Raw genomic sequence first — 19,634 nt, 5'->3', positions numbered from 1 at the left:
ATGGCACTAATTAATAATAAGAAAATATATGAAAGTAAAAATCTCAATGGAAAACATATAGTAAAGGTAGTGGCTCAGTCACTTACAAAGCAAGTATGAAGACAAAAGTAGTAAAGTTAACTCAAATTACAGTAATTACTTAAGGGAAGCATAAAATAAGAATATGCAAAAGGCATCATCAAAAATATAAAATGTGGCAGAGGGGAGAGTAAAAATGTAAAGCTTTGCTTTACATTTTAAGTTGTTATCAACTTAGAAGACACTGCTATATACATACAATGTTGTATGTGAACACCACAGTAACCACAAAGAAAAATCTTACAGTACACAAAAGAAAATGAGAATGGAATCTAAACATAATACTAAAAAAATCTAGCAAACCACATGGGAAGACAGAAAGAAGAAAGGAACAGAGAGGAACTATAAAAACAGCCAGAAAACAATAAACAAAATGGCAATAAGTACATACCTCAATAAGTACATACCTATCAATTACTTTAAATGTAAATGGACTAAATTAGCCAATATAAAGACATATAGTGGCTGAATAGATGAAAAAAAAAACCAAAAACCAAGACCCATCTATATGCTGCCTAGTAGAGATTTATTTCAGAAGTAAAGACACACAGACTGGATGTGAGGAAAAAGTAATGAAAAGAAAGCTGGTGTAGCTATACTCACAGCAGATAAAACAGACTTTAAAACAAAGACTGTAATAAAGGACAAAGAAAGGCACTATACAATGATAAAGGAGTCAATCCAGCAAGAAGATAAAACATTTATAAATATACATGCACACTATGTAGGAGCACCAAGATATATAAAGCAAATATTATTGGCCCTAAAGGGAGAAATTAAAAGCAATATAATAATAGTAGGGGATTTTAACACCCCGCTTACAGCAATGGATAGATCATTCACAAAAAAATCAATCAAAAAAGAAACATTTGGCCTTAAATGACACATTAGATGAGATGGAGTTCACAGATATGTTCAGAATACTCTATCCAGAAGCAGCAGAATACACATTCTTCTAAGGTGCACATGGAACATTCTCCAGGATAGATCACGTGTTAGCCCAAAACATATCCCAGTAATTCAAGAAGACTGAAATCATACCAAGCATCTTTTCCAACCATAATGGTATGAAACTAGAAATCACAATAAGAAAATTGGAAAACCACAAAAACATGAAGATTAAACAACATGCAACTAAACAACTAATGGGTCAATGAAGAAATCAAAGGAGAAAAAAGAAAAAAAACCTAGAGACAAATAAAAACAAAAATAAAGCACACCAAAATCTATGGAACACAGCAAAAGTGGTTCTAGGAAGGAAGTTCATAGCAATACAGGCCTACCTCAAGAAACAAGGAAAGTCTCAAATAACCTGAACTTGCACCTAAAGTAACTAGAAAAAGCCCAAAGCCCAAAGGTAGTAGAAGGAAGGAAATAATAAGATGAGGGCAGAAATAGAGACTAAAAAGACAATAGAATAGAACAGATCAATAAAACCAAGAGCTGGTTCTCTGAGAAGATAAACAAATCAAGAAGCCTTTAGCTAGACTAACCAAGAAAAAAAAGGAGAGGGCTCAAATAAATAAAATTAGAAACGAAAGAGGACAAGTCACAACTGATACCACAGAAATACAAAGGATGATAAGAGAATACTACAAACAATCATATGCCAACAAAGTGGACAACCTAGAAAGAACAGACAAATTCCTAGAAACATACAATCTACCAGGACTGAATCATGAAGAAACAGAAATAGAAAGCCTGAATACTCCTGAATAGTAAGGAGACTGAGTCAATAATCAAAAACTCCCAACAAACGCAAGTCCAGGAAACAGACAGCTTCACTGATGAATTCTTCCAAACATTCAAGTAAGATTCAATACTTTTCCTTCTAAATTTCTTCCAAAAAACTGAAGAGGAGGGAACACATCTCAACATGTTACAAGGCCAACATTACCCTAATACCAAAACCAGACAAGGACACCGCAAAATAAAATTACAGGCCAATACCTGGATGAACATAGATGCAAAAATCCTCAACAAAATATTAGCAAACTGAATTCAACAATACATCAAAACGATCATATCCCATGATCAAGTGGGATTTATTCCAGGGCTGTAAGGATGGTTCAATATCTGCATGAACAAAATGAAGGATAAATACCATACGACTGTCTCAATAGATGCAGAAAAAGCAGCTGATAAAATTCTAACATCCATTTATGATAAAAACTCACAACAAAGTGGGTATAGAGGGAACCTACCTCAACATAATAAAGGCCATATATGACAAACCCACAGTTAACATCATACTCAACAATGAAAACCTGAAAGCCTTTCCTCTAAGATCAGGAACAAGACAAGAATGCCCACTCTCACCACTTTTATTCAACACAGTATTGGAAATTCTAGTCACAGCAATTAAGCAAGAAAAAGAAAGAAAAGGCATCTAAATTGGAAAGGAGGAAGTAAAACTGTCACTATTTGCAGATGACATTATACTATATAGAGAAAACCCTAAAGACTCCACGAAAAAAAAAAAAAAACAACTGTTAAAACTAATAAATTCAGTAAAGTCACAGGATACCAAAAAAAAAAAAAATCAATATACACAAGCCAGTGACATTTCTATACACTAATAGCAAACTAACAGAAAGAGAAATTAAAGCGATCCCATTTACCACTGTATCAAAAAGAATAAAATACCTAGGAATAAATTCAACCAAGGAGGTGAATGACCTGTACAGTGAAAACCGTTTAAGACACTGATAAAAGAAATCGAAGAAGGCACAATTAAATGGGAAGACAGTCCATGCTCATGGATTGGAAGAATTAATATTGTTAAAATGTCCATACTGGGCTTCCCTGGTGGCGCAGTGGTTGAGAATCTGCCTGCCAATGCAGGGGACACGGGTTCGAGCCCTGGTCTGGGAAGATCCCACATGCCGCGGAGCGACTAGGCCTGTGAGCCACAATTGCTGAGCCTGTGCGTCTGGAGCCTGTGCCCTGCAACAAGAGAGGCCGCGATGGTGAGAGGCCCGCGCACCGCGATGAAGAGTGGCCCCCACTTGCCGCAACTAGAGAAAGCCCTCGCACAGAAATGAAGACCCAACACAGCCATAAATAAATAAATAAATAAATAAATAAATAAATAAATAAATAAAATTAAAAAAAAAAGATCTCGAAAAACTTGACAGGATGAGGTGGAAACTCATCTTTCTAAAAAAAAAAAAAAAAAATGTCCATACTACCCAAAGCAATCTACAGATTTAATGCAATTCTTATCAAAATTCCAATGACATATTTCACAGAACTAGAACAAATTCTAAAATTTGTATGAAACTAAAAAAGATCCCTTGAGAAAGGGAACAACCTTAAGAAAGAAGAACAAAGCTGGAGGTAGCATGCTCCCTGATTTCAAGATATGCTACAAAGCCACAGTGATCAAAACAGGTTGGTACTGGCATAAAAACAAACACCCAGATCAACCAAACAGAATTGAGAGCCCAGAAATAAATCCATACATATATGGGCAATTAAATTATAATAAAGGAGCAAAGAACATACAATGGAGAAAGGACAGTCTCTTCAATAAATGGTGTTGGGAAAACTGGACACATGCAAAAGAATGAAATTAGACCACTATTTTACACCACATACAAAAATTAACTCAAAATAGATTAAAGACTTGAATGTATGACCTAAAACCATAAAATTCCCAGAGGAAAACATAGGAAATAACTTCATTGATTATTACTATAAATATATAAATGACAAACTATTAATAGTAAAAAGAAAGTTTGAAGTTCATGCTCCAAAACTTCATTTTACTGTACTAAAATATACTCACCAGAATATGGGACTTTCACCAGGTTCTTTCACTTTGTAGTATTCTTTGCCTTGTGGCAAGACTTTGGTTAAGCCAAAATCTCCTATTTTAACTCTGTTTTCATTCTCCACCAATATATTCCTTGTTGCCAGATCCCTGTGGATATACCTTTTTGTACCAAGATACTCCATACCCTATGAATAAAATAACATTTTTCTTTCAGCTAGCTTTATAAACATAAACAATTTAAATAGTCTTGTATCTTTCTACTCCCTTAATTATCTAAGAAAAACTCTAGAGGATTTCTTAATAATTACTTCAACATAGTCTCTTCATCTACAACAAACAGCCAGGATATTAGGTACCTTGCATATCTGAGATGTGTACTGAAGAAGTTTTTTATGATCTATCCGTTCTTTATGTTTTTGGAGATAGTCTCGTAAACTTCCATATGGTAAATATTCCATAATTAATCTTAGATTACGCCGGCCTATTAACACACAAATGAGAACATAACGTTTTACTCTGCTATACTTTACTGATGAACTATTAGAAAACAACTGTATAAAAATGACTTAAAGATATATAAAATCTGAGTCTAAGGGACTTCCCTTGTGGTGCACTAGATAAGATTCCACACTCCCAATGCAGGGGGCCCGGGTTTGACCCCTGGTCAGGGAACTAGATCCCATATACATGCTGCAACTAAGAGTTAGCATGCCACAACTAAGGAGCCTGCATTCCACAACTAAGGAGCCCTGGAGCTGCAACTAACACCCAGTGCAACCTAAAAAAAAAAAAAATAATAATAATAGTAATAAAGCATGGCTGGGGTTTTTGTTTTTTGTTTTTGGCTGCGTTGGGTCTTTATTGCTGCATGCGGGCTTTCTCTAGTTGCAGCGAGTGGGGGCTACTCTTCGTTGCAGTGCGTGGGCTTCTCACTGCGGTGGCTTCTCTTGTTGCGTGCGCAACACGGGCTTTAAGCATGTGGACTTCAGTAGTTGTGGCACGCGGGCTCAGTAGTTGTGGCTCACAGACTCCAGAGCACAGGCTCAGTAGTTGTGGTGAACGGGTTTAGTTGCTCTGCAGCATGTGGGATCATCCTGGACCAGGTATCGAACCCATGTCCCCTGCACTGGCAGGTGGATTCTCAACCACTGCGCCATCAGGGAAGTCCTGGAGTTATTATTAAAAAAAAAAAAATCTGAGTCTAAGATGACAAAACCTGATTATAAAATTAAAGGTGATGTAGTAGTTAAGAACAATGACTTTTTGAATCAAAAAGATTTGAATAGAAGTTTTTAAAATAGTTATGTTTTAATCTTCTGTAACCCTTTATGCAAACCAAAATAAGCTGATGAGAAAACTTCCTTTCTCTTCATCTATACTGAATAAAAAGCATCTAATTTAAAAAAATAATATTTTCACAGAAAATTTTTCGTTAAAAATGACATTCCCTTGGTAAGTTTAAGCAAGAATGGTAACCACCATTCTCAGTGAAGAGAATGATCAACCAAGTAGTCAAGGACTTGCTGTAGTTACAGCCCACCAACACCAAGTACAATCTCCAGTCATACAGAATGCTTCTTTCTCTGGGCACTGGAATATTTTAAGTCCAGATCTTGAGGCATTATATGTTTCTACAATACTACCCAGGATGTCAAAAACATACCCTGAATTCAAAAAAGGTATCAATGGGCAACATACCAGCACTGTAGCACACTCCCTTGTACTTTACAATGTTGTCATGTTGCAAGGATTTAAGGATTTCAATTTCCCTTTCAAAGTCTCTGAGGTGCTCTTCAGTACTGTGCTGGAGCTTCTTCACAGCCACCACCTCTCCAGTGTTGTCTTGTAGAGGGTCATACCGGCACATCTCCACACTCCCAAAATTACCCTAAACAATACATCACATTAAGATAGAAATCTCAAGTTTTCTAGAAAAAGTACTAATAAATTCTGATTATACAGGCAATTTTCAGCAGCTAGAAGATGTATCTCGAAACTCACATTAAACAACTTTCAGAACAAGAAAAGGAGATAATATTTCAATAGGAGAGTAGTAAACTTAAATATTTAATTTCTTCAAAAGGAATTACAGGCTGACATATAAAAACTTCAAAAAAGCATTTAAACAAATCATAAACATTAATTTTTAAGATAAGCCAAGGGACATGCCAGGGAATTCCTAAATTTCTATCACTAACTTCCAGGAAGAACTTTTCTTCTTCACAATATAGCCTTTCATGTCACTGTCAGTGAGCTATATGGAATAGGGTCTGTTACAGACTGAATGTCCATGCCCATCCTCCCAAATTCATATGATAAAGCCCTAACCCCGAATGTGAGTGTATTTGGAGATAGGGCCTGTGAAGAGGTGATAAAGATTAAATAAGGTCGTAAGGGTGAGGCCTTCATCCAATAGGGCTGGTGCCTTTATAAGAAGAGGAAGAGACACCAGTTCTCTCTGCCATATGAGGACACAGTGAGAAGGTGGTCATGTGTAAGCCAAGAAAAGAGCCCTCACCAGAAACTGAACCCTACCGGAACCTTGATCTTAGACTTTTCAGCCTCTAGAATTATGAGAAAAAAATGTCTGCTGTTTAAGCCAAGGTCAGCCTGTGTGGTTGGCAGCTTCTGTGATTATCTCCCAATGTTCTCTACATTCTGACATTCAAGCTCTTTTAAAATCCCCTCCCCTTGAGTGTAGGCTGGATTTATTAACTCATTTTTAATGAACAGAATATGGTAGGAGTGATAAGATGCCACTCCTGAGATTAGGATATAAAAAGACAATGGCTTCGATCTTGGGTATTTGCTCTCAGCTCCCATGTTGTGAGGCAGCCTGTGGAGAGGCCCGTGTAAGTGAGCTTGGAAGCAGATATTCTGAGGCCTTGTCAATAGCCATGTGGTAAGCTTGGAAGTAAGTCTTCCCCTAGTCAAGCCTTCAGAGGAGACTGCAAGACCTGGCTGACACCTTGATTACAGTCTAGTGAGAGACCTTGAGCTAGAACCACCCAGCTAAGTTACTCCCAGATTCCTGACTCGCCTAACCTATGTGATAATAAATGCTTTTTTGTTTTCAGCTGTTACGTTTTAGGGTAATTTGCTGCACAGCAATAGATAACTAATACACCCAAACACATACTTTTTTTTTTGTCATTGCTACATGCTTTGAAACATTCCTGAGGCTATTTTACAAACCAGGAATGACAGCAAAGTATTAATATAACTAAGCCAATACATATATAACCCCCAATGTTTAGCTCTGGTAAAGCTGGATCAGAACATTTAGTTTAGATTCAATACCTAAGTGAGGCCTTCATAATATATCTAAGCCAAAATCCAGTTCATAAAGCCACATGGTACAGAATCCTATACTAGCAAGCTTAGAGGAAGAAAGAGGGCTTTACCACTATGACTGGACCTGCTAAGAACTAAGGTTTTCTTAAAATTTGTAGGCTATGCATGACTGTGTGACCTTTCAGCAGGGAGAGACTGTCTGCTAGTAAACATGGTCCAGTCAACATCTAGACTCTGAACAAGCAGATTAGTTATTTCTCTCTGAGATGACTGAAAAAGGACATGGGTGGAAAGGCTTAATTAATTGTTCCTTTCCATATCTCATAACTAAAGCGGCCTCTACCAAGAAAGAGTCTCATGGTCAAATTAATTGGGGAAAACACTATCTAATTTATCCATCTCTTGAAAATGTTCAATGCACAGTACATGTTAAAGGTTCTGAGAAGTTCTTCAGTAAAGACAGCTGTTTATTTAACACAGCATTTCTTCAACATCTGACAACTAAACCTTTTTTCTACAAGCACTTTTTTTTTAACTTTTTATTTTATATTGGAGTATAGTTGATTAACAATGTTTGTTAGTTTCAGGTGTAGAGCAAAGTGATTCAGTTATACATATACATGTATCTGTTCTTTTTCAAATTATTTTCCCATTTAGGTTGTTACATAATATTGAGCAGAGTTCCCTGTGGTATAGAGTAGATCCTTGTTGGTTATACAGTCTTTAAAATTTTGTGGAAAGTGAACTTTAGAGAATCTCCTAAGCCTTTTTTTCCCTAAATAAAATGTTTTACGATTATATTTCAACTATTTAACAATCTTCTGACATCTTACCTTGCCAAGTTGCTGTAGAAATTTCAAGTGTCTCTCTTCAAATTGTGTAGGGTCTCGGTCTTCAAAAGCACCAGAAAACCCTAGGGCACCTATTCTCATATTAGGTAACATGTCATTTTCTGTTAATAGTTCATAATCTGGAGAAATAAAGAATATTTCTACCATAACCTGGCAAATCCATTCTCTAGGTTAAAATAATACATATTCAAGCTGACCAAAATAATCAGAATGAGTTAGAAATACTAAATACAAATTGATACAGGGCAACTCTAATAGTTTTGATTATGTTAACGGAAGCCTTGAATTATAACCCATAATCTAACATGTTTTCAGTAAACATTTTTGCAAAGGATAAATGAATACTTTCCAAAATAGGTAGTTTTAATAGTTATAAAGTAAGATTATATGCCGATTTTTGTGGTGAGAACAGCAAATAGTATTGGAACAGGAAATACTTATAGGTCAGACACATGTATATTTAGCTATGTATTTTAAAGGAGGAGAGGACAAACAAAAACAAATCTACTTCATGTTTACAAAATTAATCAATTATAGAATATATGAGAACTAGTTAAAAAAAACAAAGAATTGTTTTTAAAAAGTCAAATAAGTCAAATAAACTTCTACAGTTTACTACTCATTAACTGGCAAACTAAAATGAGGTTATTAAAAGGGAAAAAGCCTTTTTTAAAAATGAAAATACTTCACAATCAATGAGACCAGAAAATGTATAAAGTAGGAAAAGTCAAATGAACGTAAGAAATTAAGAGGGTCTAAAAGATATCAGGGAACTTTCCAGAGGGGATTACAAAATTAGTAAGGATTTATTAAATATAACAAAGATAGAAAGATAGCTGGAGACTCATTAAGATTGCTCCATCAATACATACCTGGAGTAAACAAACTATTAAGATCTCGTATGATGGCTCTGAAAGAAGGTCTAAAATCTGGTTCATAATCCATACAATTATTAATAAGATTTGCTAATTCTGTCCACTTTGGTGCAGGAAGCTGGTGCCTATTTTCATAAAACTGTAGTTTCTATAATTAAAGAACCACATGTTGATGATAAATTATAAATGCCATATCAACCTTTTTAACATAAAATGGGCTAAAGAATATCAAATCATGTGCAAGAAATATCAGGGATCACAAGGTAATTCCAACTTCACAGTTTACATGAACTTACTCTTTGAGAATCCAAAGCACTCAGGGGCTTATCTCCTCCACTGCAGATTTCCCACAAAGTGGTACCAAAACTCCATTTGTCTGTTGCCAAATTTAGATTTTTAGGATTTTCAATGCATTCAGGTGGTACCCATGGTATTCTCTCCTGCAGAACTTTCAAATGATAGGAACAAAGAATGGTTAAAGAGTTCCCACAATTAAACAATTCTTATATATGTTAATAATTAATAATTTTTGCTGCATAATTAAGAGATTTAAGAGTACAGAGTCCCTTCTCCTTCACCATATGAATATGTATTCTCTTTCTTCACATCCCATTCCAAAGGGTAAAATCCCCCTGAGTATCAGATCTAAGATCCTATAACATTTTCTGCCCTACAGTCTCTGTCTTCACTTCATATAAAGGCACCAAGTTTAAGTACTATTGGCTGAAATAGGAAACCATGCATCAGTGTACAAAAGTTGATAAATTTGGATTCTAAGTTTAGACATTCAATTAGAGAAATTAGCTAATGTAATGAAATATAATTACAACACTATTTGGATCAAAAAAATGCCTCTCAACTATCTGACTGAAATTTTTACTTTAATTAATTGTGTTAAGGAGGTTATCAACACAAAAGTTTTAAGAAGTCATAATTAGCTGAGTAATTAAACTAAATAAAAAATTCAAACTAGACAATATATCTTCTCAAATTTTTATTTAGTGACTAAAGGGAAGAAAAATTTAGAAAAATTTACTTGTGGCTCAAAGAATGATATTTAAAAATTTCACAATAAAACTGGATAAAATCCAATATTCCATATATAATTAGGGATTAACACTTTTAAAAAAATCATCTTACAGTACATAGAAACATGCTTATAAGAAAGGAGAAACAGAGACTAGGATGTAACTATAACTTAATTTAGATTGCTAAAAATGGTAACTAAATTTTATTATTAATCAAGAACATGTTAATAAAATAGAATTTGAGAAAAATTAACAGCCTGATCTTTATGCCTCTTTCCAAGCAAAGCTTAATAAAGTTAAATTCGATTCCTGTAGAACTTACTGTCCTTTGGCAAAACTGTAATACTAATGCCAGGATCACTAAGTTTGATGAAAGGAGGATTTCCTGTCTTCCTGTCTTCTTCTCTGATAAGGAGAATATTTTTGGTGCACACATTCCCATGAATAAGGGTTTTTTCTTCCTATTAAAGTTAAATGCATATACATTCAAATATTAATCCACAAATAATTTGAGCACTTAATATGTCCAAGACCCCAAAATGGATTTAAAAAATAAAAATAAAAAATCAGTATTAATAAACATTAATTGGAGGCGCACTTTGAGAAAATAAAGAAATTTTATGGCATCACCGTGCTTCGTGTTTTACATTTTAAGTGAAACAATGCTCTATACCCACGAAGAAATGAGTACTTTTTTAAAAAATTAATTAATTTATTATTTATTTTTGGCTGCGTTGGTCTTCGTTGCTGCGTGCAGGCTTTTCTCTAGTTGCGGCGAGCGGGGGCTACTCTTCACCGCAGTGAGTGGGCTTCTCATTGCGGTGACTTCTCTTGTTGTGGAGCACAGGCTCTAGGCGCACAGGCTTCAGTAGTTGTGGCACATGGGCTCAGTAGTTGTGGCTCACGGGCTCTAGGGCGCAGGCTCAGTAGTTGTGTGGCACGGGCTTAGTTGCTCCGTGGGGCATGTGGGATCTTCCTGGACCAGGGATCGAACCCGTGTTCCCTGCAATGGCAGGCGGGTTCTCAACCACTGCGCCACCAGGGAAGTCCCACGAATACTTTTTAAAACTACTTAATGCCAGTTCACTTTATTAAGCTGAGATTTTAAATAGTATGTATTTGTAGGTGGTAGTTAACAGCAAGAAATACTGTTTCTGTTCAGTAGGTGCATTCTTAAGGATCTGATCACTAGCTGGCCCTCTGGTATTCTGCTTCTCTGGCAAAACTGCTTTCTCAATGGGCATAATGTCCAATTACCCACAAATACCATAACAAGGTATTTTCTGCAGGGATTTTTTGCTATTCATAGTTAGCACATTTTTTTGATAATTTTTGGTTAAATTCTCTGAAGCCAAGATACACAAACTACAGACTGTCCATCAGCAGTTTTAAGAGATTGATGGGATGACAAAACTATTTCTTTCAAAATTGATTTCACATAAATATACGCCTAAAATAATCCCTTTCATCAACTAACACAGATTTTTTTTAATGACTCAACATCCATTTACAGATTTATTTCTTGGTCCCAGGTCAAGATCCTTTCACATTGCTTCATAATCTAAAACAGTAAGTTGACAAAAGAATATACTAATTACTTACTAGAAAATGCATGGCCCATGCCAGCTGTTTAGCCACTTCAAGTTTCCATAATATATTTATAGAATTTTTATTCTTTTTCAGATATATATCTAGTGATCCAAATTTTACAAACTCCTGAACCAGAATATCTGCATTAAAATATAATGACAGTAATAAGGCTTAAGTACAATACAGTAAAATATAATTTTAAACTTTTATAATTATATTTAGTTATATGTGATATTATAGGTAAACAGATTAAACTACGTAAAATTCACTAATTTAAAGAAAGGTTAACAGCTATATAAAATGTATTTTGGGGTTTTAGTTTATTCACAACAGCAAGAGGTAAAGTCTAAACAATTAAATATAAACACAATATTATATATAATTGTACATTATGTATAATAATATGTAGATGTATGTAGATCGAATCCCAAATTGTGATTCTGCTTCATCTAATATTAAAATTAGTTTTCATATGATATACAACAACTTTTGGTGACAAAATTACCTTTGGACCTTGCTGGGTAACTAAAACAAATGTTATGAAAGTTTTGCTGCCTATAGTTAATTTGGAGAGCAATCAACATGTCAATCATAAAGAACTGACTGCAGGGAAATTTACATCAGGGCAAGTGTCAAAAAAAAGATCTAAGCGTTACAATGAGCAAGAGCTTAGTAAAACTTTTTAATGTGGCATGTAAGACCTACTGTATTTCAGAGATACCACTGACTGTCATATGTCCCATTATTATGTGTCGTAAAATTTTAAAAATTGCCAATTAAATTATGAAATGCCATCAATTATATCACACTTCCTAATTTCAGATATTTTTAATGTGAAAAAAAAGTATCACAGATCAATGAAATAAGTATAAAAGCAAATGTAAGATCTGGGATTATTTGCTCTAAAACATTGTTTTCAAACTTTTTAAAGAAGTATATTCTTTTTTCCCCTAAATGAAAAATTACAGAAAACATCAATAAATAAAAAAGAGAAATACAGAACCACTCTAGTTGGCGGTGAGGGGCAGAACTCTCCACTCTGCATTTAGATTTACTCCCATTTCATCAGTCCCCTGAGATACCTCTACAGAACAGATTTGAAAACCACTGCCTCTGAAAAGACTATCAATTTTCAAAAACATGAAAAAATGTCATATAAGTATGGATGCATATTTAATCTACATTACTAATGGAAAATGGGAAATTAATTACATAAGTAATTTCTGAATGTAAACTTCTGAGAGTTTTTATGAACAGTTTAAATTTAGCCATAAATTATATCTATATCAACATCCAATCATTTCAGTCAGTTCCATTACAACTCAATCTAACATTTATATGCTTTGTCTTAATAATTTCAAAGAGATCTGTACTGAAATGGCCAGTTATTACAATGTTATGTTGAACCAGCCATAATCTGTATTGCTATGGCTAACAGAAAAGGTTGTTTTTGTTTACTATAATACTCTATAACATAAGTCATATTAAACTGTTTACTGCATTTTAATTTCATTCATTGGTTTCCTTTTTAAGAAGATGTAACTGAACAGTTCCATAGTGTTTTTGGTTTCAACAATATTTAATTCCTGTTAAATTATAGTTTATATTGATATCTATGATCCTGAAATTGAATTTTCTATATAAATAAAAATGGATGTTCTGAGAAAGGCATAACATTAACATAAGGAAGCTAGTCGTTTTACTTACTCTCCTCTCCACAGACACATACTCCATAATTTAAAACCAGATGTTTGTGAGAAAGCTGGCTCATCATGCTTGCTGCTTCAAAGAAAGACTAAGGAAAAGAAAAATATACAAAAGATGCAAAAGAATTATTTTTTGTGTCTAAAAGCATTCATAGTTCAGAAAGATTCTCTCTGCCATAAGAGAAATGCACTTTCTCCTATTCTTAGCAGGACTATAGATAAGGTTACAATGTGCTCTGGTCCCTTCAGATGGACTTACAACTGCCATCAACCTTGATGTTAGAGTTCATTCTCAGGAAAACCTTGAGTAAGCTTGGTTCAAGCAGACAGCAATGTGAAAGAGCAACAGTGGTACAGGGCAACATGAATGATGCAAGATTAACAGGCTTAGACCCATAGCACCTAGAACAGAGAAGAGAGGTACGAACAGAGACAGACACCAAAGACAGTGATGTGGGACTGCAGTAAATGGATGGGAGCTTCAAGTAACACTTCCTAAAGAATTAAGAATGATCGCTGTGCAGATAAAATACTGTAACAACTATGTCAGGAGACTGGCATGGTATTAACATCACTCTAACTCAACTAAACTTTGCCTAGAACTTCTGGGTATGGCTGTTGAAGATCACAATCACCAACACTGTGGTGTTCTGGATTAGAACAACTCTTCAGCTTCTATGTTTCACATTATCTTCTACTAACATCCTTTAAGACATTTTAAGTATCATAAATGTTTGTTACATCATGTTTGGTGATATCTTACTATACTAAGGACTTTGGCAACTGGCAGCTGGGTTTCTGCTGGCTAGCATCTTTGGATGATGCCCAGAGGTACAACATTTCACCTGGAGTGTTCCTCACGTACACTGCCTTTCAAACTTTTTTTAAGTAGATGAAATTATAGAGGAAACCTGTGGAACCCATGAAGCTCTGGGGAGCCAAATTCAAAAACCACTGCTTTAGTATATGCAAAGATGTAATAATACACATAACACAATGCTTAATATTTAGTTTGGAAATTAGTTATTATGAAAAAATTCCATATTTTTTTAGACTCACCAGAATACATCCTCAGAAAGGTCCTTGATATATATACTTTTAAAAATTACAATTTTGAAAAGCTGCATACATGAATGTGTTGTGTACATATGAGAGCATATCTTTAAATATCATAAACTACATGAACTATAAAAGGAATATACAAACCTCTGAATAGTTTCTATGTGCTTTATCCAGAACTTTTAAAAGAACTTCTGTTTCATGCAGTTGACCATAGTCTCCTACTTCTCTTCTTACACCTTTAAAAATTTTGGTAAAAGTTCCTTGGCCAAGGCTTTCATGCTTTAACAGAAAAAATGGAAAGAAAGAATGAATAAAGATGGAGAAAGAAGTGGGAATTAGGAAATATGTTCAATGACAAACAGTCTTAAAAAATCCACTAGTACTTCTTGCATATCCTTACAGAATAACTGTTGAAAGCCTGCACTCTGAAGCAGGGCTGCCTGCAGTCTATTATTATTAGTTTTGTCATGTTAGTCAGGTTACCTGGCAACTCTCTGCTTCTTGTTACTCACATAAGGATTCATATCTTTATAATTCTGGATAATTCTATCTATTGTCTCCTTAAGGATCTCAGACATCAGTTGGTTTTTCTCATTCTACTCTCCATGTCCCTTAAGTTCTGTTTCATAATTTCCATTTCTTTCTCCCGTTCTGCTGCCTTTGAATAATTTTCAGATCTATCTTTCAATTCACTAGTTCTCTCTTCAACTATGAGTAATCTGCTTTTTAATTTGTTCATTTTTTTAATGTCAATGAGTATATTTTTCATTTCTATACTTTCCCCTCCCCAAATCTTTTTGGGCTGTTTTGATAATGTCTTGGTTTTTCCCATGTTTTCAAATCCTTTTTTATTTTTAAACATATATATATATACACACACACACACACACACATATATATATTTTATAATCTCTATCTGAAAAGTCTGTTATATGAAGCTCTTGGAGTATAATTTGATATTTGTCGGTCTTCTGACTCTTGCTTAATCCGGGATTATTTCTCTGTATGTTTTAAAATTTTCAATAAAAAGCTCATGTTTGGAGTCATTTTATCCGTGGGAATCTTGGGTGGCCTAGGTTAAGAGTATATTCTTCCAAAAAGATTTTATATTTTCTCTATCAACCACCACAGAGTGTTACTAGGGGAGTACCACTTGTTATTTTAATTTAATTTATTGGCTTAGGGTTTCTCAAACCATGCAGGTGATACAAAGAAACCCAAACTCAAAAGTTTATAATTACAAATTCTCAGGACAGACTTTTTCATAACTAAGAGCTCAACTAAAACAGACAACACTCTTCTCTTTTTGCTAGTGGGTGAATTTTTCACAATCCATATATTTTTCACTGAGGACGTATTTACGTGAGGGTCCTGGTAATCCTGATCCCCCAAAATGTTCTGTGGCCAAACATCAGCTCCTATGTACTACTTGTTTTCAGTACATTCTTTGAACTTTCCTTACTTTCTTGAGAACTTGAGAATTAAGATACGTTTTTAGAGGAAGACTTTTAATTTTTAATTTATTAAATTTTATTTTAATTCCTGAAAAGAGAATACAATTCCATTCTTAAAATAATTAACTTAAGTTCAGTATCACATTTTCACAAGAAATAAAAATATGTGAACTGCTATAAAAGTTTTATAACATAGGTTATAATAAAATAGCTCCAAATGTCATATGAATGTAATGTGGGGTAGAAAATGAAGAAAACAGTTGTTGTTTTAAAAAGACAAAAAGACAATAATCAGCATCTAATGACTTACAAATATCAAATCTTCATTTCTGATTTTGTGGAACACCATTTGGTTCACATTATTATGCCTCTGTAATGTTGGTGAGGTTGGTACATCAGAAATACCATTGGTTCTGAAGACTAGAAGGTTTGATTTATCTGTTTAAAAAAAAGGACAGAATGAATGGAAAAAAAAAGAATATATATATAAAATCAAAACACACTGAGGATATAAATTGCTCCAAAGGGATAAAATAAAATGTGTTCTTAACAGCCTCTTATTATTCATTTTTTTTTTCATACAAAATTATTTTAGGAGTTTATTCATTGAACTTTGATGTACTCTAAGCAGTTATTTTATATATTCAAAATTATAATCCCTTCCATAACTAGTATAATTTTTCAGGAATTTTAATAATAATTTTAATATGCCTGTTATTTCAAGGGATTTCCAACCTTACTATTTTTATTTTAAAAGATAATTTAAAAGAAATTAAAATTCTAAAAGAATCTGAAAGTTTTTACTTAGAATAACATATGAGAATTTGGTACTGAGGTCTTTCAGTTCAATAAATAAGTGACTTATTGATACCATGAAATTATTATTTTTTTAAGTACATTTAAGAATTACAAAACTTTAAGTCACTTCCAGAAAACACAAACCAAACTGAACAATTCTATTAGATGATGCCTGTACAACGTATCAGGAAAAAATTAATTTGTTTTTGAAGCTTCTTCTTTCCTATTTCTTTTGAAATCAACATGCTGAAAATACCTCCCACCATATACACCATCCATGGCCAATATTTTAAAAATAACTAGAAATCTATTTTACCTTTCGGCTTTGGGGGACAGCATTTAGTAAACTGGAAAATTATACTGTCTGAGCGAACAGTTTCCATCTGGTAGCAATTCAAAAGATCTTTAAGATTACTGAAGTTCTTCTTAGTACCACTGAGGTTGTATTCTCCATTCTCATTTTTTGTAATCAAACAGTGCTTATATTCAATGACGTTTTCTCTCTATGTAAGTTTAATTATAAAGAGAGGGAAGGAAAAATCACAACGGACATAGTAGTGATTACTGTGACAAAAATGATATCACAAAACAACCAAAAGAACATTTAGACATTTGAACCATGAATACCAGCATAAGGTGAGAGAGGTGTTTGGTTCCTCAAAAAGGCATCTAATTACAACTGCCTAGCCTACAGAAATGGCTTAAGAGTTATTTTATTGAAAGGCAAGGAAGAAAGCAATAATAATAAACAATAATAATACCATCCTTAACAGCTTTCCACCATTTACATAATAAAGTCTAAAACTATTTTAGCCTATAAAGCCTTCCATGAGCTGGCTTCTGCCTCCATCCCTAACCTCAACTCCTGCCACTCAACATACAACCCATGCTCTAGCTACATTAGGTGACTTAAAAATTTTCAAGCAAATGCCATGCCGTTTCATGCCTTGATAACTGTACGTGCTATGTCTCTACAGAATGTACATCCTTTCCTTTTGAGCAATGTACTTTTTATTCAATCCTTAAAACTCAGTTCAATTTCCACTTTTTCTGTGAAGTCCTCCCTAACTCTGACCCCATTCCATAAGCAAAGGTGACTACCTATTGTGCCTCTACTGTATTTGTTAATTATGTCTAATATGGCAATTTTAATATTTTTCAGTTTTTCAATGTTTGTCTTATGTGCTCTATTATGAACTTGCTCAACCATCTATTTTTTGAACTGCTTCTTATAAACATATTCAACCGACTTAGAACCATCTTTATAAAATCGACTCATTATCTCCAGTCAGTCTCAAGTGCTTCCTACTCCAAAGGACCTTTCTTAATAATTGCAATCCCTTCTCTTATTGTCTATATTTGCTTACACTGGATATACTGGGTAATAAACAATGCTCGATTTAGTATTTTTTGGTATACTTTATTTTTGTTTTTCCAAAAGATAAATTTCTTGAAGCAAGGTTATACCATAGACTCCCTGATATTTAGCCCTCATATTATGCTGGGCAAATACAGTAAATATAAAAAATATATGCATTTTGATTTGATAATTGATATAATAGACTGTCATATATGACAGTAAAGATATTGTGAAATTAGGATAGATTATCAGTATTTTACAACATTAAAGTCATGGAGCAACCTACTTTATGTATTGTATTTATGGACAATTAATCCACTTTACATATGCTAAATATAAGATGATTGCTTTTTATAAAAATTAAAATAATAACACAATCCTTATATTCTCTAATTTTAAAAAGATAAATTTTGCAAGCAGCTACAAAGTTTCTCAAGATTTATACCATGAAACTGCCTTATAAGTGATAGTATCTTTTTAGATAATTTTGGATAGTACACAATCTTAGCTGAGATCCAAAATGATCTGTATTAACAGTGAGATTTCCTTGCAGCTTTACACTTAAAACATACATTGTAGATCATTATTCTTAATATTGGAAAACCACTAGTTAAAAGTGCAATAATGTCTCTTTCTTTGTTATTACCCTATTTCACTCTAATCCTACAACCATTACCTGTAAAAGGAAGTTTACTTCTGATTTATTTAGTTCTACATGTTTTGGTAAAGATATGCATTTTTGTGAAAAAAGAGACTTCAAGAGACTTGATGAAAACTGACACACTGGTAACACCCAAACATCAAAAAAACAAATTCCAAAAGATAGTAAGATACTAAAAATAATTTTTAATATAAATCCTAGAAATTATATCTTGTTTATGAAGAATAGCTGAGGTAAATTAAGTTTACTTAATTGCTAGTTATCATATCCAAAGCTATCATTCTGAGTATTAAAAAGGAAATACGGTAGATATTACAAAAGGGAAATTATATGCACTAAATAAAGATGTTACCATTCATTAGTGTGACATACTAACCTCAACAGCAAAAGTCAGAAAATATTTATTAAAGTCCTTAGGACTGCATCGAAGTACATAGAGTCCAGTCTGATTACCGGCTTTCTTCAGTTTACTGATGGCAAAATCCATTCTAAAGGTAAAGAAGTAATTTGTATGATAATGTAGCAAGAACCATGACATTATGACCAAAATGTCATCTAAAAATCGAAAGTCAAATCTAAAACTCTCAGAATTTTTAGAAGTCTCCTCTACTTTATATTTTTATCAATAATCTTACAAGGAAAAATATTAAAGTACCAAGCTATTCTGCAATAAGTTCAAACCGATTCAAGGGGCAATTATATTGCTTTAAAAACAAAGGGTATTATAAGACATACAAAATCACAAAGAACAATTCATTCATATGAATTTTCTGCCTCTGATTTCAAATTTAGTATTTTAAAAACCATACTCTCATAAAACTTCATTTAACTATACAAACAATATGTCATAAAACACTTATGTCTCTTCTACCACAGCAATTGCTAATATAAAAATTTGTGCATCTTTAATATTTAATATAATACCAAAGTCTAATAGAAGACCCATGGCAAGCAACAAGGACTACTAATTTTTAAAATTTGCTACATGTTTAACTGAAGCTGCACATCTTGAAAGAAATGTAATCTACATGAAAGCAAGAATTATCTCTGTTTCACTTACCACTGTATTTCTCATACCTAAACCAGTGCCTGGTGCATA

General features: G+C 33.6%; 1 protein-coding gene across 2 annotated transcripts in view; it reads right to left on the bottom strand.

Annotated features, from left to right (window-relative positions):
• JAK2 (Janus kinase 2) overlaps window positions 1-19,634 on the bottom strand; it is a 169,688-nt gene that overhangs the window by 10,872 nt on the left and 139,182 nt on the right. For both annotated transcript variants that reach the window (XM_061200392.1, XM_061200393.1), the window contains exons 10-22: window positions 18,912-19,023; window positions 16,831-17,017; window positions 16,027-16,154; window positions 14,407-14,541; window positions 13,202-13,289; window positions 11,507-11,634; window positions 10,227-10,365; window positions 9,173-9,324; window positions 8,874-9,024; window positions 7,984-8,120; window positions 5,555-5,744; window positions 4,213-4,337; window positions 3,869-4,041 (exon numbers count right to left, since the gene is read on the bottom strand). In XM_061200392.1, the coding sequence (XP_061056375.1) occupies window positions 3,869-4,041; window positions 4,213-4,337; window positions 5,555-5,744; window positions 7,984-8,120; window positions 8,874-9,024; window positions 9,173-9,324; window positions 10,227-10,365; window positions 11,507-11,634; window positions 13,202-13,289; window positions 14,407-14,541; window positions 16,027-16,154; window positions 16,831-17,017; window positions 18,912-19,023 (1,845 nt within the window). The remainder of the gene's footprint in view (window positions 1-3,868; window positions 4,042-4,212; window positions 4,338-5,554; window positions 5,745-7,983; window positions 8,121-8,873; window positions 9,025-9,172; window positions 9,325-10,226; window positions 10,366-11,506; window positions 11,635-13,201; window positions 13,290-14,406; window positions 14,542-16,026; window positions 16,155-16,830; window positions 17,018-18,911; window positions 19,024-19,634) is intronic.

Source organism: Eubalaena glacialis, chromosome 9 (genome assembly GCF_028564815.1).
Source record: "Eubalaena glacialis isolate mEubGla1 chromosome 9, mEubGla1.1.hap2.+ XY, whole genome shotgun sequence".
In the NCBI taxonomy this organism is placed as follows: domain Eukaryota; kingdom Metazoa; phylum Chordata; class Mammalia; order Artiodactyla; family Balaenidae; genus Eubalaena; species Eubalaena glacialis.
This window is presented reverse-complemented; position numbering and strand designations above follow the sequence as displayed.